This window comes from Orcinus orca, chromosome 1, assembly GCF_937001465.1.
Source record: "Orcinus orca chromosome 1, mOrcOrc1.1, whole genome shotgun sequence".
Classification (NCBI taxonomy): Eukaryota; Metazoa; Chordata; class Mammalia; order Artiodactyla; family Delphinidae; genus Orcinus; species Orcinus orca.
The window spans coordinates 36,515,687-36,538,770 of NC_064559.1; the positions used below are offsets into that span (position 1 = coordinate 36,515,687).

Consider the following 23,084-nt stretch of genomic DNA (forward strand, 5'->3'; position numbering starts at 1 on the left):
TGGTTTTAAAGCTTTTGATCACAAGGGACTGCAATTTTCCTGAGTCTATTTTAAGCTATTTTGGCTGGTTAAATTTTTTTTAAGGAGAAAATTCCATTTTCTGATTTTGTTAATCAAAGATGTGATATATGACTACCAAGTAGAGCTTCCAATCAGCAAGAGGTAACCTGTTTTTCCATACACAGTGGCTATTACTTCAGCCAAGCATGTAGCAGTGCTTTTTTTTGAGCCTGTACAGACTTATGGGAGGTAGGGTGACAAATGTACAGTTCTTACTAGGCTTTTTCATATTTTGGAACTTATTCAAAAACAATCCTCGCCCTCACCATGAGTGCCTTCAAGAACCCACGTGAATGGCCCCAGTTGGAAACCATTGATCTAGACCTAGATCCTTACTTTATTTTTGAGGAAACTGAGGGCACGTAAAATTTCCAAAGTCATCAAGTGAGTTAGTGCTTAAAAGGAGTATTGAATGGGACTTCCCTGGTGGCACAGTGGTTAAGAATCCGCCTGCCAATGTAGGGGACATGGGTTTGATCTCTGGTCTGGGAAGATCCCACATGTCGCAGAGCAACAAAGCTTGTGCGCCACAACTACAGAGCCTGCGCTCTAGAACCCGCGTGCCATAACTACTGAAGCCCGTGTGCCTAGAGCCCGTGCTCTGCAAGAGAAGCCACCGCAATGAGAAGCCCGTGAGCCGCAAAGAAGAGTAGCCCCTGCTCTCCGCAACTAGAGAAAGCCTGCGTGCAGCAATGAAGACCCAAGGCAGACAAAAATAAATAAATAAATAAATTTTAAAAAACCTAACTTCTTTAAATAAATAAATAAAATTTTTAAAAAACTAGCTTCTTTAAAAAAAAAAGATATGAATAATGGGACACATATCACCTGGGACCCACCAAACACTCAGAGACACAGAGTTGACAGGTTCATTCTGTAGGTGGTTCTGTAGCTTATGCAAGTTCAAAGATCTTCCTGACATTTTAAATTCTGGGTATATGTTCTTATGCTCCAGTTCCTATTTCCTTGTAGTGCTATGTCTGATTTTCCCTAATTCACCCTAGGCCTAGAGCTGGTTCCCATATTCCACAATTAAATCCACTCACAGAAGTGTTCTGAGGGGAAACATGCTATCGAATGGGCAGCTTCTGCCATCTGGCCAGTCCTCCTCTTTCTTCTTTCTTTTTGTCTCTGATCTCATTCCCTTCCTTCCAGATTGTGCCTCACTCCCAGGATGGAAGAACTCATTTGCTTTCTCTCTGTTTTATTCTGCCAGTGGCCAGATAGGGTAACCATGCTGTCATCATAGATTAGGGGAGCTCCTCTTACTGGTCCCACCGTCCTCACTTCAGCAGCTGGGACCACAGACAGAGATTCTCTTTCTCCACTGACAATCAAACTCTGCTTGAGGGGACCAATGGACAAGGGAGGAGGTGGTTGCTCTTCTTAGAGAATAAAGATTTGAAAAAAAATCTCCATCCAAACCTCATCTGTACACTTCCTATCCAAAACACATGTACACCTTCATACCTGACACTCCATTTGACTCTTATATGATACCTGGTGTATCAGTCAGCTCAGGCTGCCATAAAAAAATACCAGAGGCTGAGAGTCTTAAACAAGAGAAATTAATTTTCTCACAGTTCTGGAGGCTGGAAGTCCAAGGTTAAGGTGCTGGCAAGGTAAGTTTCATTGTGAAGCCTGTTCTTTTGGCAAGTGGGTACAGACATCTTACTGTGTTCTCACAGTAAAATACCAATAAAATACCAGATAGTATAACTGATACATACATGCCTTTTTGTGCTTGGGAGGATGGGGGGAGGGGCAGGTGGGGGGAAAGAGAGCGAGAGCACACATGTGTGAGCTCTCTATGTCTCTCCTTATAAGGGCACTAATCCCATCATGAGTACCCCACCCTTATGACCTCATCTAATCCTAAGTTCCTCCCAAAGGACCCATCTCCAAATACCATCACACTGGGGGTTAGGGCTTTAACATATGGATTTTGAGGAGACACATTCAGTCCATAACACTGGAAAAAGGGAAAGAAGTTTTACCTGTTTTCCAGATGAGACACTGAGGCTCAGAGAAGTAACTATATTAGACTGAGCCTATAAGAGAGAACTGAAGGAGGGCAGTGTCCATGATGCTGACCCATCCATACACTCTGATGCCTACCCAAATCTTCCCCTTCCCCTCACCAATCAAGGAGTCTGATGTGCCAACCAGCTCAAAGCTATTTCTTCTAAATTCTTAGAAGGGTGTAGTAGTTTTCAAACATGTCCACAGATTCTTTGATACTCTTCTCTTCAAAAGGTGGAATCTAATTCCTCTTTCCTGGAATATGGGCTATCCTTACCAATGTGCTTCTAACAAATGGAATGTGGCAGAAGTGATGGTATGAGATTTCTGAGATTAAGTCTAAAAGATACCATGACTTCCCCCTTGCCCTGTCTCTTGGATCATTGGCTCAGGAAGACAGCTGCTGTGTCGTGAAGATACTCAAGAAGCCGTGCAGAGAAGCTCATGTGGTAAGGAGCCAAGGCTACCTGCCAATGGCCAGTGAGGGACTGAGGTCTCCTGCCAACAGCCCTGTGAATGTGCCATCGTGGAGGTAAATCGTCCAGTCCCAGTCAAGACTTCAAGTGATTGCCGCCCTGGCTGTCATTTTGACTACAGCCTCATTAGAGACCCTTGTTGCTCCAAGATTCCTGACCTAAAGAAACTGTGGGATAATAAATGTTTATGGTTTTAAGCTGCTAAATTTGCAGGGCAACAATAGATAATTGATACAAGGGAAAAGTGTTTTATGCTGCTATTCTCACTTGTCCATTCTCCACATCACCCACATGGCCGAGCCCTGTCAACATTTCTGAGCATCAGTTCCCTCTTACAGAAAATACCAATAAAATACCATGTAGTATAACTGATACATACATGCCTAGTACTGACTCACTCAAAATAAGTGCTCAAGAAATTGTAATTTTTGTCAGCATCTTGTCAGCTATGCAGCTTCTCCATGTGAGTTTCTGTCTATTGGTTTCAGATGCCCACTTCCCTCACGTGAGGTGCTAACCTCACACCAAAGTCAATGTGCATTGCCTGCCAGAGACCCCTAATCGCCTAATCCTTCCCGGGTGAGGGACTCATGGCTTCTTCTCCATTTCAGTACAGAGAGCTTTCCTCCCTCTCTCACTGTCTTCTCCTAGCCTCCATTCTTAACCCTAATTTTTCATCTCAGAATTTCAGCTTTGATCCTTCCCACTTCCTTCCTATGGTTGCTTTAACCGAAGTGAGTCAGGTCTTACTGAAAAACTGACCACAGCCACTCGACTCCCACCCTCCCCCAGACCAGGGCTGCCTGGGCAGAGTGTGAGGGGGATCAGTGTTTACTCAGCCCATTCTTTCCCCTCTCCACCTCAAGTCACAGGGCTTTGAGTAGGGCTTCCCCAGCCACCATGCCCCACCTAACAGACCGCAGTCAGCAGCCTATCTCACATTTGCCTGGTGGCTCAAGGAGACAACAGAAATGCAGCAGCGTTAATCCTTGGGTAGCCTATCAAGTGGGCTCATTTGCTTATATTCTACTCTATTAGGTCCAACCTGTTGCCTCTGCTCAGCCCCAGGAGGATTTGGTAGAAGATTTTAGGTGTGAATTCTAATAAGAGCCAACTGTGTGCACTAGGACCATCTCCTAGTGTCCGGAGACATGTAGCACTTTATCGTAATCCTCACAATAACACAGGCAAATTAATATTCACCCCTGGAACTTTGGAACTTGAAGGAGCAAACAAAACTAACAAAAAAGAAGACAAAGAAAAAGCCACCAAAACCTAAAATACACTGAAAAACTTCCTCTGCCTTGCTTTTTAATTTTGGTATGCACAGAATCTCATCCTTAGCCTTGAAAATCAGCATGATCATGAAGGATGATTCTTTAAAGGACTGAGTTTAGGGGAAGAATATGGTGGTCTTTGCTATTGGCTTTTGAAGGGGTAACAGCTTTTCCCTGATCAGATTTGGAGGTTTCTGGTTTTCTGGGAGAGGGTAGCTGGCTTACTTTCTCTGGAATGTAGAATTCATTCATCTACTCTCTTCTATCTTGGAAACTTTGAGAGAATATTTTTAGCCAGACAGAAGTCAACTGACACCATAACATGATATTAATAAGACCCATTTATTTATTCAAAATTAAAATCTGCTATGAAGACAGACAAACAATGTAACATTCCCAGAGGAATTGAATTGCTTCTAGTTCAGACTGAGTTCTATTAGAACCAATTTTAGGTTGTTATAAATAACAAGCTGGCCACAGCTTTCAAGAGTGAAGTGGCTAGGAAATGAGGTCAGGGGAATCCCTCAGAGCCACTGGAATATTAATTGTCAAAGGCGCTCCCTAGTTTCTCTTCTTACGAGCGTAAGAGTCTTTGTAACACTCCGGGAGCCCCAGGCCCAGGGACAAGAGAAATTAGAGGGAGGTCAGGGAAAATAGCCCAACAGCTGTCAAGTGTGGTTAGGCTTGGAAATGAAGCTGCAGTTGACTCCTCAAGGAACAATTTTTTTTCCTTATATAACTTACAATTTCTCTTAAAACACTCGAATACCATAGGGTATCACCCTATGGAAACAGCTTAAACACAGGTGAAAATAATAAATATTGAAAAAATGTATAATATTGGGCTTCTTTCTAAATATTTCACAGAGAAGCTCAGTAAATAAATAGAAATGGGAGTTGAGGTATCAGAGGTAATAAATATTCTAGGAGAGAGGTACAATAGGGTTTTCCAGGGAGCTGGTTCTGCTCTCCCAGAACCCTGGATCAGATTTCAAAGATCTTCAGTTTATGTCCTAGGGTCTAGTAGAGTCGCCATCCTGGATGGTTTCTTCACTAGAATGCTTCAGTTTTTCATCTTTGTTGTCATGTAGGCTTCTATGTAGTTGATGAAGATGTCAAACTCACTCATGGCTTTGTAGACACCCTTCTCTTGGAGCTGTGTAGGGAGATAAGAAATGTTTAGTGAAAACCCCATCTGAGCAAGTAAGTGGGTTCTCTGCTTGGATGGTCATGACTCTGGGACCCAGAAGCTGTACTAGCTCCCTTGTGTTGGGGGATGAAGGACAGACCCTGGGGACCTGAGGATATGCCCTGCTGTCAGGAAAGGCTGTGCATTGGCCTGGACCACGGCCAATAGGCAGCAAGAGGAACATTCACTTTTGCAAAGCACAGTCTTTCAAATGGTGCCTTTTCAACAATTTTAAAGGTCATGTACTCACATGATGCTTATTCAAAATTTGATGAAAAGACATTAGGGGAACCACTTTGAGAGCAAGACATTGAGAGAAGGAGAGAAGGGAGCCTTTTTTGTGTTTATGTTCCCCCACCCATGGATTGAGGAGGTTCAGCCCTGTTGCTCTGGCCTACTGTCAGGGGATTCATGCCCCCTGATGTTGGAACCCTGCCCAGTGTCTGTCTCCAGCCCATGAAGAGGACATAGGCCCCATGGCTTCTGGGAAATGTGGTAGAAGAATTCATGGACAGTTGAAAGAGTGAAACCCCACTTGGTTTGAGAGCCGACTTTCTCAGGCACCTTGGGAGGTGTGACTGGAAGATGGAAAGAGAAGGGAACCAAGTCCACATAAGGGAGAGCTCTGCTTCCTGCTCTGAGTTTGGGGGAGTTCAGGCTGCACCCCTGGGTGTGTTTGTAAGTGCACGTTCACGTGTCAGCTTCCTGCACGTGTGGCTTCAGACTTGATTCCCAACAAGCTACTTTCTGTTTCCTCTGTCACTCTCCCCAACACCCAGCTCACTGTGTTCACAGCTGGCTGGCCAGCCCAACCCGCAGGCCTGCAAAGGCGGGGAGCAGTCATTTAGAAACCCCCCAAAACACTTCACAGAAAACAAACAGAACTGAGATGGCAGCTCCTCACTGGCTGAGGAGGTCACACCATTTGTTGGGTTCCCACACTCCCTCCGAGGGAAGTTCAGGGCCTGCTGAGCACCGGCCAACCTCCGCCCCTCGGGAGTGGGCAGAGGTCATGGCCCCCAGACCCTCCCTGCCAGCATCCCAGGCTCACCTTATTGAAGACACTCTTCACCTGCTCCACCGCTTTGCTCTTGTTTTCACAGGGCAGAAATCGATGCTGTGGAAGGAAAGAGAAAGTGTGAACAACACTGGCACCCGGGTCCTGGGTCCATTGTGCTTGGGGGACAACCCGGGAGCAGCGACGGGCCAGACTCATCTTGGACGCCTACTCTCCACAGCTCCTGTGAGGACGAGCCTACCTCGTCCTTCCCCACCAGACAGAGAAGAAACACAGCCCAGGGAGATTACTTGTGTTTCCCTAGGAGCTGCTCCCAGCTGCTTACAAGGCTGCGTCAAACACCCAGGTCTTGCAGTTTCCTCCCCTGGCACGTCCCAGTGCCGACCAGAGCCTGAGCCAGTCCTTCTGTCCTTTCCTGCTTTTGTCCTGTCCCTCTCCATCAGCCCCAGCCACGAGGACCATTTCTAAGTCTCCGAGGAGCAGAGACACAGTCTCAGCTCTGCAGGCCAAACCCGTTGCATGGTCCTCTTCTACAAATACAGCCCAAATGATTTCTCAACATCAGTGAGGGAACAAAGGAAGCCAGTGGTGAGGGTATCATTTCAGTTGGAGAAATAAATGATCCTGGGGGATTATTCACAGACACTAGCTTGGGGCCGAGTAGCCCCCTGGTCCCTCTAAAATGCCAGGGAGAATCCTGTCAGTCAGTTGGGCTCCACTTGAAGCTCTGCTCTCAAAAGGTTAAGAAGACGTGGGGAGTGGAGTTTCCTCCCCCGGGACCCTTACCTCTGGCCCCTCCTGCGGGGCCCAGGTCCTTGGTCCTCAGGGACGAGGGAGCCCTGACTGAAGCTCTGGGCCCCTTTCATGTAGAGAGAGGGGAATAGCTAACTAATAACCCACAAATGACTCACAAATAACAGGAAAGCTATTGCAAACCTTCACATGTAAATGCCTAGCGGCCACCCCACCCTCTGCTCAGAGAGAAATGAGCAAGTGATGCGACTTCAGTGCCTGGCGGGAGGGAGAAGGCGCCTGCCGGCCTGTGTCTTTGTGTCTCCGGGTGGGAACCGGGTTTTGGCAGGATGCTTCTGGAAGAGCCCAGAGGAGAGAGAGCCTCCTGCAAGGGAAAGAGCTGGCCTGCTACTCACACAACGCCTCAGCCTCAGCCTGAGGGTCTTCAGCTTCTCCCCCAGGGAGTTCACGTGCTCTTTGATGTTGGGGCCATGGTCCTCAGCCTTCGGCATCACCTCCTCTAGGTAAAACTGGATCATCTCCGACAAGGCTTGGCAACCCAGGTAACCCTAAGGGCAGAAGCCAGGGTGGGTGGTGACCCGGGAGGAAGAGCTACTGCTTGAGAGGACGGCTTTGTCCCCGGGGACCTTCTTAAGTGGCCACCTCCCCCCAGGACCGAGCCCTTAGTGACAGACCCCCTCCAGCTACTGACTATGTGCTGAGTTAAGATCTTCCCACTTCTCCTTTTCAAAGTGAGGGAAGTGGACCCAGCTCCTTGCAGGCGAGAAGCAGAGACGCCCTTAGTCACGCTGCACACCGCAGCCCCGTCCCCGCCCAGCCCTCACCTTAAAGTCCTCCAGCAGAGACTGGCTCAACAACGAGTTGTCCAGCTGGTCATTCATTTGCTGCAAGAAGAACACAAGGAGAATGAAACCAAGGTTTGGGGAAATAACTGAAATTGACTGCTTTTCTCATGCCCTTTTATTTATAGAGTTTTTGATTTTTAATCAATGCAGACCTGGCCCCAAAATGGAAAAGAGAGCTTTCAAAACAGGACATTCAACGGTGCTGGAACTCTTAGTTAAATCAAGTCCTTCCCCTTGGGATCAAGTTCTTTAAAAAAATCTGGCTGATTTTGAAGGCAAGGCAGAAGCTTGCCTGGGTCCTGGACTTTCTGCAAAACTGTGTCACATGTGCAAGGGTCCCCATACCAACCCCTTGCCTCCCTCTGCTTTTCTGTCTACCCGCTGCCGACATCCAGCTGCAGCACTGAAAGTTCTCCGCGAGTGGGAAGCATCTCCTAATGCAGGTTTCTCCCTGTATGGTGCTACCCCAAACCATCCGTCTTTCAGGTTCCGGAAGCCCTCTAAGCTGAGGCAACTTATGTTTCCCTGCCACAGGGTATGGGGAACATCTTCACCTCCAGTCAGACCCTTTGTGATCTCTCCCAGCCTATGAAGTATTGAGCTCCAGAGAATTCTTATACAAATTTCCGAGCGTAGGAGAGATAGGAGAGATACCTTTCTGAAGGGAGCTTTTCCTGCACAATTTGCTGCAGCACCAGGGATTAGATTGACTCACTGAACCCACAGCTTGACCAGGGACTCTTACGAATTTCAGTTTGGCGGGGAATGGGTGTTGGGGGTGGAGGTGAATGAAAAGGAGGTTTTATAAGCTCCAACAGGATGCCTCGTCAGGCAGTCCCAGGGAGGAAGGAAGGACAGGAGAGCATCATACTCACAAAGAAAGTCTTCACGTTGCTGAAGGCAGCTCGGAGCTCCCGCAGCATGTGGGGCAGGCTGTCTGGGAAGTGGATGCAGCTGTCCTTAGCCTGGGTGCCCTGGTGTTGGCCAGCTGCCACCCTGGCCAGGAAGATCAGGCAACAGAGCAGTGCTGAGCTGGGCATGGTGGTGTTCTGCCTTCTTCGTTCAGTCAGACTTGTGGTTTGGTTTTGCAAGAGCAAGCCCCTGTTGTGTAGACCTTCACCTACTGTGTCCCCCTTTTATATTGTGGGGCCTTGCCATTCATAAAAAGCCACAGTGTCACAGATTTCCTGGCAAAAGTTTCTTCTGATTAAAGCTCCTCCCTTCCCTAGACCTCTCCAACTTTGTATTCGTTGAAACTCTTACTCAAAGTTTTTAATTTTGCATCGTAAGCAAAAGAGATGGTTGAAAAATGAACTTCTGCATATGGTTATTTTTAGGAGGCGCTACCTCTCTCTCCCTTTTAAAATAATTTTTCAGCTTCTCTTAATAAAAAAAAAAAAAGTTGAACAGCTGTTCTGTGCGCAGGGACCCACAGTTGTGGGTTCCATTCACGTGTTCCTAGGTCACAGTGACGTGGACAAATTGGCCATTCCAGAATACACTGGGATTGAGAAATAACTGGGTCCCCCTCCCCAACCTGGGCTGATACTCAAGGCTTCTCCTTACTGGATTGGGAAGTCACCTCACCACTCCAGACCTCATCTTCCCCAGATGAAAACAGGAGTGTGAGCTAAATATCCTCAAAGCTGTCTCTTGGTTCTTTCATTTTATGTTCCAAGACTCCTTAAAGAGGCCAGCTTCCCACAGGACAGGCAAGGGTGTCGGATGTGCTCCAGGTTCCTTCTCTGGCCCTGGATTCATGTAGACTCTCAGATCCATGTCTCCAACCTCCTTGGCTAGACACATCCTCAGGGGGAATTAGTAATAGTAGTCCACGCTTGCTGGAAGCTGTACCTGCCAGTCACCATGACCCTCATCTCCATTTTGCAGTGAGCAAACCGAGGCACACAGATATTAAGTACCCTGCACATGGGTGCTGAATGAGGGAGCCAGAATTTGCACCCAGGCCTGCCTGATACTCAGGCTGTGCACCTTTCCCTATTCTACACTGGCCCCAGTGTGCAGAATGGAAAATTTCCCTTAAAGAGTCACTAGGTTTCTTCTGGGTTGTGAGCTTCAGTGGCTGGAGACTTAACATTTGAAAGATGGGGAGGAAGAAGTAAAAATAACAAAGAAAATAAGTTGGGATTCCATGAAGGCTGGACAGGAGGCCCTTTTCTCCCCTCGTACCTATCCCTTGTCTTCCTTCCAAAGAAGCCTTAGTTGTCTTGCTTTGGATTTGCACGTGTGTGTGTGTGTGTGTATGTGTGTGTGTGTGTGTGTGTGTAGGGGCAGAGTAGCCAGATATGGTGAGGAATGTTGCACTACCGCTAGAAGGAAAGGATGGTGTGGTGACATTACTTCTACAGATATGAAGAAAGTCTTTGATTGGGCCTTGACCTCCCCCTTCTGCAGGGGCTTCTCCCACTGCCCCACTGAAGAGCTCTGATCTGGGGGGACAGGAGGCCGGGGCTCTGCCACTCAAACCTAGGGCAAGTCACCTGACCTCCCTGTGTCTGTTTCCCATCTATCCCAAGGGGACAGCAGTACCTGCCTTCTGTCTGCAGGGGGCCTTTGGGCTTCACATGGGATTGGGCCTGGGGAGGTAACAAGTGGATTCAGATGTAGGACATCTCCAGTGTTTCTGTTATTTTCTTGCCTTCTTGCATCAGCACTGGGATACCTCAGGTGGCCCTGGGCTCTGAGTGTGCCGCATTAAAGAAGCTCACTGCACCAGACAAGGGGGGCAGACATGCTGGGGCTGGGCTGGAGGGAGTGGGAGGAAGGAGGCATAGAGCCCAGGCTGCGGATGTACCTTGTGGGTCAGGATCAGGGGACTGTAGTCTCTCTTCCCAACTCTTTGGGGAGTGTTGATGCAGAAGCCTAAGAATCACAAAGGGAGAAAGAACCTTTAGAAATAGGCGCGGAAGGGAACTATATTCAATATCCTGCGATAAACCATAATGGAAAAGAATATGAAAAAGTATACATATATGTATAACTGAATCACTTTGCTGTACAGCAGAAATTAACACATTATAAATCAACTGTACTTCAATCAAATTAAAAAAAAAAAAAAAGAAATAGGTGTGGAGCTGACTCAGGAATTTCTGCTCCTGCCAGATTTACACTGGCCTTAGGAGTTCTGAGTTTTGCCACGAGGAAGAAGAGGAAAGGGGTCAGGGGCTGGGTTTTGCACCCCTTCCACCTACTCCTTCCCTCTTGGCTCCTGGGTTTTCTGGGCTGTGTGTGCTTCAGCCCGTAGGGCTGACCCCTCTCTGAGCTGGGTGTTCTGGGTACCGACTCAGCCTGGCTGAACAGTCAGGCCAGAGGACCCAAACCCAGGGCAGACTACGAGGCCCCGGTTCTGGACCCAGGCAGCACAGATTCCCCTCTTACCTTTGTTTGCCACTGTGCCATGTGCTTTTCTCCACTACTAAGTCTACAACAAATGTCGCTGTCATCCATGTGCAAACTGCCTCGGCCAATCAGCTGTGAGCTCCCTGAAACAGGGCACTGTTCCATTACCTTTTGTGTATCTGGTGCCGAGTACAGGATCTGGCCCATGGAAGGTGCCAGGGACACAGCTTCTTTTTTTCTCTGTTGGGATGGGCATAGCAGAGTACCCTGTGGGCCTGGACCAGGGCTGGTCTGGGCAATGGCAAGCACTCAGAGCAACTCAGGAAGGCAGGCAGTATCTCTTCCACTTTCTTCTTACAATTTGAAATATTAAATACACACACACACACACACACAGACACGCATGCACGCATACATGAACATAATGGCAGGAGAAGGGAGTTGGGCAAGAGCCATTTCTATCTTTCTTCATTCCATAAGCCATTAGGTAGGGTAAGGGTTAGGCTCTGACTTCTTTCTTTGTTTTGGAATGTTTGGTAAATGTTGCCAATTACCTCAAGCCATTTGTTGAATTTTTCATCCTTTCTCTGTTGATGTGAAATTGTTGTCCTCTCTCATCTCAAAATTTTCAGAATCTAAATGGTCAGAGACCACTTAGGCAACTTCCTTGATGCAATTACTTAATTAACAAATGGAGATAACAATATCTTCCCTACCCACATATCTCACAGGACTGATGTCAAGCTGACACAAGAGAATAGGTGTGAACATCTTGGGAAAAGTTAAGACCCTTTGCTTATATATTGACCAAACAACAAGAACAACAAAGATGACTCCTGTTTCTCAAGACTGTGAAGGTACCATTCATCTGAAAAGTCATTAGGATTCACCGGGAAAAATCCCAAACTCACAGGTCATGTAGATGTGACATAAATGTCAACAGTCTGCATGTTAGATTTGAGTTGGGGTTTCAGTCCAAGGGAAGAGCCCAAGTAGGGAAGAAAGTGAGCGAGCAGGCACCTGTGGACGGATGGTGTGTCAGTCTGGGCACCATTTGGCCCTGTGGATTTCAAGACAACACAAATGCCACTCGTTAGACTGTGAGCTCCTTGAGAGCAGATGGTCAGAGCCCAATTCTCCCTCAGATCTAGATTCATAGCAAGTGTCCAATACATGCCTATTAAATTGAATTTAAATGAATTTTTTTCCTTGGGGACTCACTGGGAAATCAGAGGAAAGTGTGGGAGGGGAAATATCTCTTCTCTTCCATCCCTTCTCCAGAATATTCCCTAATGTTCATATTCAGCTGCAAAAGAAAGAAAGTCTGACTCACCATGGCTTAAAAAGGAAAGGGATATTATTTTTTGGTCTTCCGTGACAAGAAGTTCAGAGGCAGGCAGTCCAAGGCTAGTACAGCACTCCAGTGTCATCCAGGACCCACATTTTCTGCCTTCTTGCTTTTCTATGAATTGTTGTAGGATATCAGGGAGGAGGGACGTGGGTAGAGTCTAAAGGTCCAAAGGCATGTCAGCCCAGGAGATCCTAATAATTTTTCTGGAAAGCTCCATCTATGAGTTTCACCACTTTAGCTGCAGACGACTCCAGGCAGACAAGAATTGTGAACAGATTTTGGAGGGTGCGGTCTACAATGCACAAGAGCTTATAAGGAATCACCTCGCAGCTAACCTCATGCTCAGCAAAAGGGCAGCCTTCTTGGTGTAACTGTCCTGTATCTTGCAACAATTCTGCCGCTCAGACCCAAGAGTGGGGAACAGACTGGGAGCCCTGTGGGGCTGCACTGGAGTCACAAAGAGAAGGCTATGGAATCTGAGCTTGCTGGACTCAGGGTTCAGCCAGCTTGCCTGTCAACAGGGCCACCACAAGCGTAGCAGGCAGGTCAGTGATGCAGGCAGAGAAGGTGGGAAGGTGCCCACCCAGGAGAAGGGAGCTGACTGTCTCAATGAAGAATCCCTTGGGGGCTTGGCTCCTGTGTGCTCATTTGTAATCATTATTTTAAGGCTGATAATGGGAGTTTCATTTCTTCTTCTTCAGGACATCTAGAACGTACAATAGTTTCCCCAGCTTGAAATTTCTAGTATTCCCTTGAATAACCTTGCTCAGCTCCCTGGACTGAGGCTTCCTCAGGGGCTTTGCCGCAACAGGCCTGGTCAAGAGCACAGAGTGTGGCATCACCCCCCCACCAAGTGGGGCCGGGTGGGCCCCCAAGGGACAGGGTTCTGTCTTTGAATTTGACCTTGTGGTTGAGGTGCTTCAGAATAAAGTCCTGGTGGGTCAGAGCTTTAAAAGGAGCCCGAGTTGGGGCTGGCCCCTAGGCCGAATCAAGCAAGGGTTATGCAAACTGGAGTGGGTGCCCTTCCGAGGACTGTGGCCGGCAGACGCTGCAAACCACAGCGGAAGGGCTGATCTTTGGACAGCCAATGTGGAATTCCCCTTTGTACAACGGTGGCGCCGTATCAAGCAATTTGGATTTTCCTTAGGGGACGGACACTGTGCTCTGTAACTTCTCATACGAGAGATTTGGCTACAGGGGCCAGGACACCAGGTGTTGGAGTCCTTGCCACCCAGAGGATACAGCTGTCTCTGCTCTGTCTGCATGACTACCTAGAATAACTAGTGGGTTCCTGAGCCTGGAGCACAGATAGATTCCTTCAGCTCCAGGGCTGTCCCTCTGATGGGATTTAGTTTACTCAAATTTCCCTGGATGGCTGACACATTAAACCTAGTGTGTCCGAGCAGGACATGCGATCTGTGTAGTCACTCAGAGGGCCCCATGCTTGGAAGGGCCCTGCCTTTGCTCTGTTGTCACTGTCTTGAAATTCTTAACAGTTGTTGAACAAGATGCCCCACATTTTCATTTTGCACTGGGCCCCCAATTTATGTAATTGATTTTTTATCAGAGACTAAACTCATCATCTTCTTTCTCTCATCTCAGCTTCATCCAGTGACATGGCACCCTAACTCAGCAAGGGGACCACCATCTAACCTAACATACAAGCCAGACACCTAGAAGTAACTTCTTGGTTCCTCCCTCTCCCTTACCAACCTATGTCCAATCTATTAGCAGGTCTTCCAGATTTTTCTTCATAAACATCTTTGTAATCTGCTAACTTCTCTCCATTTGTATCAGCAGCAGCAGCAACTGTCTGGTTCAAGCTTCCATCTTGTCTCTCCTGGGCTCCGAACAAGCGCCTTGTTGATATTCTAATATCCATTCTCCATACTGTCCTCCACTTTGTATCCCAAGTGATTATTTTCAAATACCAATCTGATCATGACTCTCCCCTTGCTTAAACCCTTCAGTGACGTGTCACTTTCCCTTCCTGGGTAAAATGAGGACCCACATTCTTAATACTGTTTACAGCTCCCTTTATTATCTGACCTTGACTACTTCTTCTGCCTCATCTTCTAGCACCCTCCACTTCCCTCTGCGTTCCAGCCTTATTGGCTTTCCTCTTTTGTTTTTGCCCAAATCATCCATGCTCTCTCTCCTACCACGGGGCCTTTGCACATGTAGTTTCTCCTTTCTGGATTGTGCCTCCCCCTCTCTTCATCCTTCGGTTCTCAGCTTAGATCTTACTTTCTCATATGAGTTTTTCCTGACTCTGCAGTCAAGGTCAGGTCATTTGGGTATATCTCCTCAGGACACCTTGCTCCTTTTCTTTATAGTACTGGTGTCAGTTTGTAATTACACACGTGGCTATGTGGTCTCTTGACTGATCTCCATCTCTCCCATTAGACTGCCCTCCTCGAGGGCAGGGCTCACGTCTATTTTTGATCATCGGTGTTTGCCTAGTACTTAGCGCAATTCTGGGCTCATCCAAGGTTCACACTAAATATTTGTTGATGCATTGCATGACTGAGTGTGTGCTTCCTAAACTTTTTGTAGCTGTAAAACGGCTACGTTTGCCTTCTATCTCATATGGAGCAGCGGGTGAATTCACTTGGGGGAACACCTACCCTCACAAACTCTATGTCTATTCCCATTTAGCTTTTCCATGTTTAAACTATCAATACTATTACTAATCTATACTCTTCCTGGCAGATGTTAACCAAATCCCCCACGGTTGTTGGAACATTAAAAAGGTCCTGTGTCAGGAGATGTCAGAAGAGGAAGGACCTTAGACATTATCTAATCCATACCTCTTATTTTACAGATGGGCAAACTGAGGCCCAGAAAAGAAAGTGACTTTCCCAGACACTAGAGACAGTTAATGACAAAGGTGAAATCAGAACTCAATTCCTTTGGTATTATTCTTCTCAAATCAGTACCTAATTCCTTGACTCAGATGAGTGTTCAGTCACTGAATTCTCATGCAGCACCAACAACTGGGGGGAGTTGCCTAAGACGTGAGCAGCACGTGGGGCAGCAGTGGTGAGGAGAAGCTGAAAGCCTGTGAAAATAAGTTTTTCCTCCATAAAACAATTATGAATCTATTATGCACTTGCAGGATGCATAGCCCTATGATTAGAAGCTGGAGATGGGGGTGAGTGTTGCTTAGGTATTTTTGTCTTAGGGAAATATTTCAATCCTTCGAATATTTACAGACAGAAAGGAGTTTCTCCTGTATCTTGTCTGTCTCTAAGACACAACTGCAGTGATATTAAAGACATAGTTTGGTATGCTCTCCCACCACGGTACCCCTAAAGCACCATCTCCTCCATGAAACCTTATTCAAGAGAACAGAGAGCTGAGGATTTCCCTTTATCTTGCCTATTCTGATCTCTATCCCTAAGATGTACCCCTGACTGTAAATCCTCAGCCCCACTCCACGTGTGCTTAGGTGCATAAGTGCATGACATAGGAAGAGCCAGCTGCTTCCTGCATCCTGGACTCACATCACTTCTACTGTGAGTGTGTCATTTACATACCAGCCCGAGGTCATATGCTCTCGGGGCAGTGTGCCACTGTGTTCAGTGTGGTCCTAGATTCCCTTAGTCAGCTCTTCTCAAACTATTTGGATTCAGGACCCTTTTACAGTCTTGAAAATTGTTGAAGACCCCAAAGAGCTTCTACTTTGTTGGGTTCTATCTATCAATATTCATCATATTAGAAAGGAAAACTGAGAAATTTTTTTAAAAAACATTTATGACATTCTAAAGAAATAATAATTTAAAAACCCACTACATCTTAACATAAATAACAAATTTTTAATGAGAAATAACTGTATTTTCCAAGTCGGAACACATTTAGTGAGAAGAGTGCACAGTTTGACATCTGTCGCAAAGTTCTTTAAATATCTGGTTTAATAGAGGAACTTACATTCTTACATCTGCTCCTACAGCCAATCTGTTGTGATAGGTTTTTGGGTTTGAAGCATGTGAGAAAATCCAGCCTCATAGAGGTATACGGTTAGAAGAGGGAGGTCCTCCTAGGAGTCCTTGGACCACACCTTGAGAACCGTTGGCTTAAGCATTTAACAAAAATGTCTAGGTGAGGATGAATGGGAGGAAGGTGATCAAAGTTTGGCTTCCAAGGAAGGGGCGGAGGATGTACGCTCAGGCACCTGTCCTGCAGGGAGAAGGGAGAAGCCCATTGCTTCACTGCCGTCTCCTTTATTCAGAGTTTCCCAATAGCCTGTGTGGTCCTATAGCGGTTCACAGTGCAGCTGCTTCTGTGAGCATCACGTGTGTCATGGAAGCTGCAGTGCTTCACACGCCAAATTTGTACTTTCAAGTCAGAACCCAAGGGAGTTTGTGGGCTGATTTGCAGTGCCTTACCTGTTACTGGTAATCCCCTTCTCCAAGGCGCCCGGGGCCCAGGATCAAGTTGCAGGACTGGGGCGGTCAGGGGGCACCGGGCTGTGGGAGGGACTCTACTGCAGACTTATTTTTGGTTCTACTTTCCATTTCCACTTTTAATTCTTCTCTCGTTCTCGCTCTTGCTCTCTTGCTCTCTCCTTCAATTCTGAGGGGCAGTTAATAAACCTGCTTTCTCTTTGGCTACCTTTGTTCTTTCTCAGTTTTCAGAAAAACCTTGAAAATAAAATATTAGGAGATTGGAATTGACATATATACACTAATATGTATAAAATAGATAAGTAATAGAATCTGCTGTATAAAAAAAATAAATAAAATTTAAAAAGAAAAGAAAAGAAAAGCAGACATTTCCCAGCCTAACAGGCCAGGATTAATCCAATCAAATCAATACACTTTGCTTTCCATTCTCCTCTGTCCGCCTGCAGAGTTGAGTGGCAGATACAGTCAGTGGGCTTTGACGGATCTGGCTAATTCAGAAATCACTTTGAAAGGTGCGCACTCTTTTAGGAACTGGGTCAGACATGGTATGTTCAAATTAAAGCTTGATCCCTGGTGGCCCATCTGATTATGGGAGAGTCTATGCACTGAGTGGAAACACGTTCTTTTCTTTTTAACAGAGCTGGACTGAGAAGCCCTAAGATGCTTCAACCTTCAAATGTAGTTCAGAACAACATATCACTAAACTATAAAAGAAATTTAAGGAAGCCCAGCAAGATTCTGATACTTTTGATGATTACATACATCAATGCTTTGAGTCTGTCATACAGAGTAAAGTCAGAAAGAGAAAAACAAATACCGTATGCTAACACATATATATACATACATATATGGAATCTAAAAAAAAAAAGAAAAAAAATGGTTCTGAAGAACCTAGGGGCAGGACAGGAATAAAGACGCAGATGTAGAGAATGGACTTGAGGACACAGGGAGGGGGAAGGGTAAGCTGGGACGAAGTGAGAGAGTGACATGGACTTATATATACTACCAAATGTAAAATGGATAGCTAGTGGGAAGCAGCCGCATAGCGCAGGGAGATCAGCTTGGTGCTTGGTGACCACCTAGAGGGGTGGGATAGGGAAGGTGGGAGGGAGACGCAAGAGGGAAGAGATATGGGGATATATGTATATGTATAGCTGATTCACTTTGTTACACAGCAGAAACTAACACACCACTGTAAAGCAATTATACTCCAATAAAGATGTTAAAAAACCCAGAAAACCCCATAAAACATGATTCTTTCAAAAAACTGAGCAAGATCTCTTTGTGCCTGGCTTTTGGGTGGTTCGGGACTGTTCCTAGTCAGATGCCTCAAGCACAAGGTTGGTTATAAAGTAGTTGACTGATCGGTTTCACGAAACAGTGGCTAAGAATTGTGCACTCAAGATTCCCTTGTGTGACACAACTCATAGGACCTCTGACAGCAAACGCTGGATCTCTGATAGCAAAGCACTCATCTTCCTCACTTGCCACCCCACAGCCCCCTGGGTCCAAGTGTTCAGTTACTGGAAACCACGTGATGTGCCCTGCCTTTGGGCTGGTCTTTGCAGGAGAGTGTGGTGGTTAAATCTGTAGGCCCTAGAGTCAGACTAAATTTGCAACCCAGTTCTGCCCCTTACCATTGGTGTGACCCCGGGCAAGTTACCGAGCTTCCCTGAACTGCAGTATCTCCAGCTGGAGATGATGACTGCCACTGTGGGGCTGTTGGAGGGACCGAGTGAAATAGTGCACGTACACAGGGGCCTAGGTGATTTCCCGGCAGTTAACAAGCAGTCAGTACACCTGAGATGCAGTGGTCCATGCCTTTCCGTGAGAAGGTGCAGCTGCTAGAGCCGGAGGTATCTCTTTGTGGACCTAAAGTCTGGGAACAGGAGTTCTCCACCCCAATATTCTGAGGACGTCCCGGGGGGCAGAGAAGTCAACCCCATAATAGAAAGAGTTCTGGCTCGGCCGTCCAGGAGGACGGCTTCCAGCCCCAGCCTCCCCTGGGAAATCCTGGATGCATCCTTTCTCCAACCCTCGGCCTTGCTTTCTGCATCCATAAGTGGGAGGCTTGACAGAGTGGTTTTGCTAGGGTACTTTCCAAATCTAACATCCTAACATTTTTGTGATGTTCTTGTTGCCCTCCCCTGCCCCATCTACCCTCCCTGGCAAGAGTTAGCTGGCATGGGTGACTCCGATACACACCTTCCTCCCTTGCCAAATCCACTAAGTCAGCTTGACAGGGGGCCCTTCTGGCCATTTCTAGTGCAGAGATGCTGCCCAGCCCTGGAAATGCCATTCTGTAAGAGGAACAAAAACCTTTTCTTTAGGCAGCTTTGCGTGTGTTCACCTGTATTTCCTTCTCGCAATCCTGGCCCCCAGTGTTCTTGAGGTTGCAGTTTCGTTGTGAGTCAGAGCTGCTGAGAGCAGTGGAAATGAGAGGGGCCTCCTGGTTGGGGAGGACATGATGCTACCTTTTCCTCAAGAGCGAGGCCTGGCGGGTGGCGGGGGCGTGGGATGGAGGTGAGCACCTTCCGGAAGTGGATTTCTCACAGTGACTGTCTCTGGGAGGAAAGAATATTACTGGAAAGCCCTAGAGATCGCTTCACATCTCTTTCACATCTCTTCACGTTCTCAAGAAATTATCTGCACTGGGAGGTAACATGTCTGTCGTTTGGTGTCGGCCAGGAGCAGGCCACGGCCAAGGAGGAAGCGCTCTGGATGTGGCTGGCTCACGACCTGAGCCTCAGATAACAGGTTTGCTTGGTGACAGTGGCGTGGGTGCTGGATCCCCATGGCAGAGCACGGCAAGCCAGGTCGGGTGCTGCCTCAGGCCGTGGCTTGCCAGGGCTGCAGGCTTTGAAGCAATGAGGAGGTCCTTCAACCCCTTGGTCATATACCACGGGGAAAAGGAGAGGAGAGAGGGGGGAATGACCAGTGCCAGAAACAGGACATCTGACCATCATGTGGAAACCATTGTGGAGGAACACTCACCTCATACAGGCGCCAGAGCAGCAGATTCATGGAGCCAATGAAAGAAGCTCCACGGATCAGTGGACTGAAACCCCACTGGACAGAAACATGTAGATGGCGCCAAAGGACATCCAGGCCACCCCCAACTTACAAATGCCCATTTCTATAGACTCAAATGGCAGCCATTGGTTCATTCTTACCCTTCTGAGTAAGGAACCCCTTACTTCAGGATTCTGCTTCTGAGAGATCCTTTATGAAGTAATCAGTAACTTCTAGAGGGCCGCTGGTGTCAGATTCAGAGGCGGGGAAGAAGCAATGGAAAAGAAGCAGAACATTTAGGTGTGCTGACCCCAGAGGCTGGGCTCTGTGTGGGGCTGGGTTGTGAGCTGGGACAGGTGGACAGGAGAGTAGATCACCTGAGAGCTCTGGGTCAAGCAGGGCAGAAGGCAGGGGTTTCAATAGAGGGGTTTCAAGTGAGGGTCCCCTCAGAGGGGAAAGTGACAGGGGCCTCCCAGAGGGGTCTTAGGGAGAGGGAGTAGAGTGTGATAAGAGGTGACCCAAGACAACTTTGCCTATTTCAAATGTTGCCTAAGGCTGGTCATATATCCAGTAGGAGAAAGAAACTCCCCCTTGTTAATCTTGCAGACCCCAGCTCCCAAGAACCTGAGCTGAGGTTGGTGCTATTTATAGTATAACACAGTTGTATCATAGGCCAAGAACAAGGTTTTTGTTTTTTTTTTTGGTATGTGGGCCTCTCACTGTTGTGGCCTCTCCCATTGCGGAGCACAGGCTCCGGACGCGCAGGCTCAGCGGCCATGGCTCACGGGCCCAGCCGCTCCGCGGCATGTGGGATCTTCCCGGACCGGGTCACGAACCCCTGTCCCCTGCATCGGCAGGCGGACTCTCAACCACTGCGCCACCAGGGAAGCCCAACAAAGCATTTTTAAAAGGAGTTTCTATGAAGACGTTGTTCCAGGTTCCAAAACAGTGACTTACAAACATCTGTGCCTCAGGCAAAAGCTACCTCCAAAAACACATACCTGCCAAAGGGGCTGCAAAGTTTGACTGTGTGTGGGGAAGGGATGGTGATGGGGGCTTGGGGCTAGGCACCTGGAAGGGAAGGGATAACTGGACATCCTCAGTGGGGTGTCATGGGCAAACTGGCCTGGTGTCTCTGCCACTGGAATCCAGAGCACCATATACATGTCTACCAAGGAAACCCTATCGTATCTGTAAGACAGAAGAAATAGTAATACCCATCTCCTGGTCATGAGAATAAAATGGGATAAAAACTTGTCACAGTGTCTGGCACGTAGTGAGTGCTCAACGACTATTACCTGGCAGACAGTCCATGGCTTCCATATAACTATGTTACACCTACCACACCATGACTACCAGAACAGTCATGACTGTTGATACTACCACAATCTTGCTTTCCCTTCTGGGCCTCTTGAAATGACTTTGAACATCCAAAGAGTGGTGCAAGTGGAGCGGGTGCGGGCTGCAGGGGACTAATGAGGCAAGGCCCTTGGTGGAGGGAGGTGAGCTGGGGAGCAGCACATGGGAGCTTCTGGTCACTATGATCACAGCTGGGGCTTCTATTTCATTTCAGGTAAAATCAGAGGGCTTTAGAGTAAAGTGGAGGTGAGGAGGAGCTGCGTTGCATGGAAGAGGCCGCAGGGAGCCAGAGCGTGCTCCTGCATAGGCTGCAGTTGTGGGAAAGCTGGGGTTGAGGCTGCTGGGGCCACTGCAGCTGAGATTTAGGGCTGCAGAAATGGTGAGGCTGCTGAGTTCTTCACATTGACCCCACCCCTGGTCGCTGGTGCTTCCCACCCCAGCTGAGCTAAAGGCCACATGGAGGCTCAGCTGTAGCCCGTAGTTACTGCCATTACCCTTCTAAGGACAGCCAATTAACTCTTTATGCCGGTTGTTCCCTTCAACCCCAGGAACGCCAGAATGCCTTCTTTACGGCATTTTTGATTTCTCCAGACCACAGGCTCATCTTCCTAATGCACCAGTATCATCACCAAAGTCCCATTTGCAGGAACCTTCAACGGCTGCCCAGTTCCTTCTGAACAGACCCCAGCCACCCAAGCTTCGCATTCACACTTCCAAATGCCTTTGCAGCCTTCTTTCCCACAGATTTTCTGCACAAAGTTGCTGGCCAAACCAAGAGGGCTCTCACCTGTTGTCAGAAGATGCCCTGTTCTCTCTCAGCATCTCGCTTGCACCTGCGGCTTTACTGGTCTGCAATGACTGCACACTTCCCGGCTTTCATCCGACAGAATCCTCCAGAGCCACCTCTTCCATGAGCCTTTCGTTACCAATCTGGTCCCACTGAGCTTTCTTCCTTTTTCCTTCCCTCCCTCCCTTTCTCTCTTTCTTTCTTTCTTTCTTTTTCTTTCTTTCTTTCTTTTTCTTTCTTTCTTTCTTTCTTTCTTTTTCTTCCTTCCTTTCTTCCTTCCATCCTTTCTTCCTTTCTTTCTTCCTTCCTTCCTTCCTTCCCTCCCTCCCTCCTTTCTTTCTTTCTTTCTTTTTCTTCCTTCCTTTCTTCCTTTCTTCCTTCCATCCTTTCTTCCTTTCTTTCTTCCTTCCTTCCTTCCCTCCCTCCCTCCTTTCTTTCTTTCTTTCTTTCTTTCTTTCTTTCTTTCTTTCTTTCTTTCTTTCTTTCTTTCTTTCTTTCTTTCTTTCTTTCTTTCCTTCCTTCCTTCCTTCCTTCCTTCCTTCCTTCCACTCCTCCACTGCTCATGACCATACTTGGCCACACTTGGTGTATACCACCACCTAGAATGGTGAAGCATCTTTTCCTATGTATGTATTTGTGTGTGTTTGTGTGTGTGTATGTGTCTATTTTGTCCTGGGAGCCTGGACCCATGTTTCGCATATGCCAGGGATGGGGAGGAGACAATCTAGCTTTTGGGGTAAATACTTTGCTCATTTTGGCTAGCAGTTGGGTTTTAGATTCTCAAATGGTAGAGATCTGGGCCCAGGAGAAGGAGATCTGTTTACGTTTTAGCCTTTCTTCTGTGTGGCTATGGAGATGTCTTCCAACTTCAGTGAGCCTCATTTTCTCTCTCTGTGTAATGGGGAGACTCCTCCCTGGCAGAGGATCAAAGAGGCCTGCCAACAGGTTGAAATACTTTAAGGTTACAAAACAGCCAAAGACATGGAAGAGTTAGCTCCTCTGTGGTCTTATCCTTGACTCAAGGAGGGAGGCCCTGCTGGCTTTTAGAGCCAGCAGCAGTAGTCAGATCCAGGACTGTCTTCTGCCTAGCCAGGTTCCAAACCACCAAGCCCCACAGCCCTTTCCTGGGCTTTAGCCTTCCTACTGCCCTGTGTGGTGCAGTCCGTCAG

The 23,084-nt window shown here is 47.4% G+C and overlaps 1 protein-coding gene across 1 annotated transcript; it reads right to left on the bottom strand.

Annotated features, from left to right (window-relative positions):
- Positions 1 to 4,165: 4,165 nt before the first annotated feature.
- IL10 (interleukin 10) lies at positions 4,166 to 8,718 on the bottom strand. The gene is made up of 5 exons (XM_004282421.4): positions 8,516 to 8,718; positions 7,620 to 7,679; positions 7,191 to 7,343; positions 6,076 to 6,141; positions 4,166 to 4,991 (listed from the first exon to the last, which is right to left on the bottom strand). Exons 1-5 carry the CDS (start codon positions 8,678 to 8,680, stop codon positions 4,899 to 4,901), a joined length of 537 nt encoding a protein of 178 aa, XP_004282469.1. The 5' UTR covers positions 8,681 to 8,718; the 3' UTR covers positions 4,166 to 4,898.
- Between the last annotated feature and the right edge of the window lie 14,366 nt (positions 8,719 to 23,084).

Excerpts from the sequence above, each read along its gene's own strand:
- IL10 (XM_004282421.4), bottom strand. The coding sequence starts at position 8,680 with ATGCCCAGCTCAGCACTGCTCTGTTGCCTGATCTTCCTGGCCAGGGTG. Across the intron at positions 6,142-7,190 it reads GGCTGAGGCTGAGGCGTTGT|CATCGATTTCTGCCCTGTGA; the intron begins GTGAGTAGCAGG and ends TTCCTTCCACAG. Across the intron at positions 4,992-6,075 it reads TGAAGAGTGTCTTCAATAAG|CTCCAAGAGAAGGGTGTCTA; the intron begins GTGAGCCTGGGA and ends CTCCCTACACAG.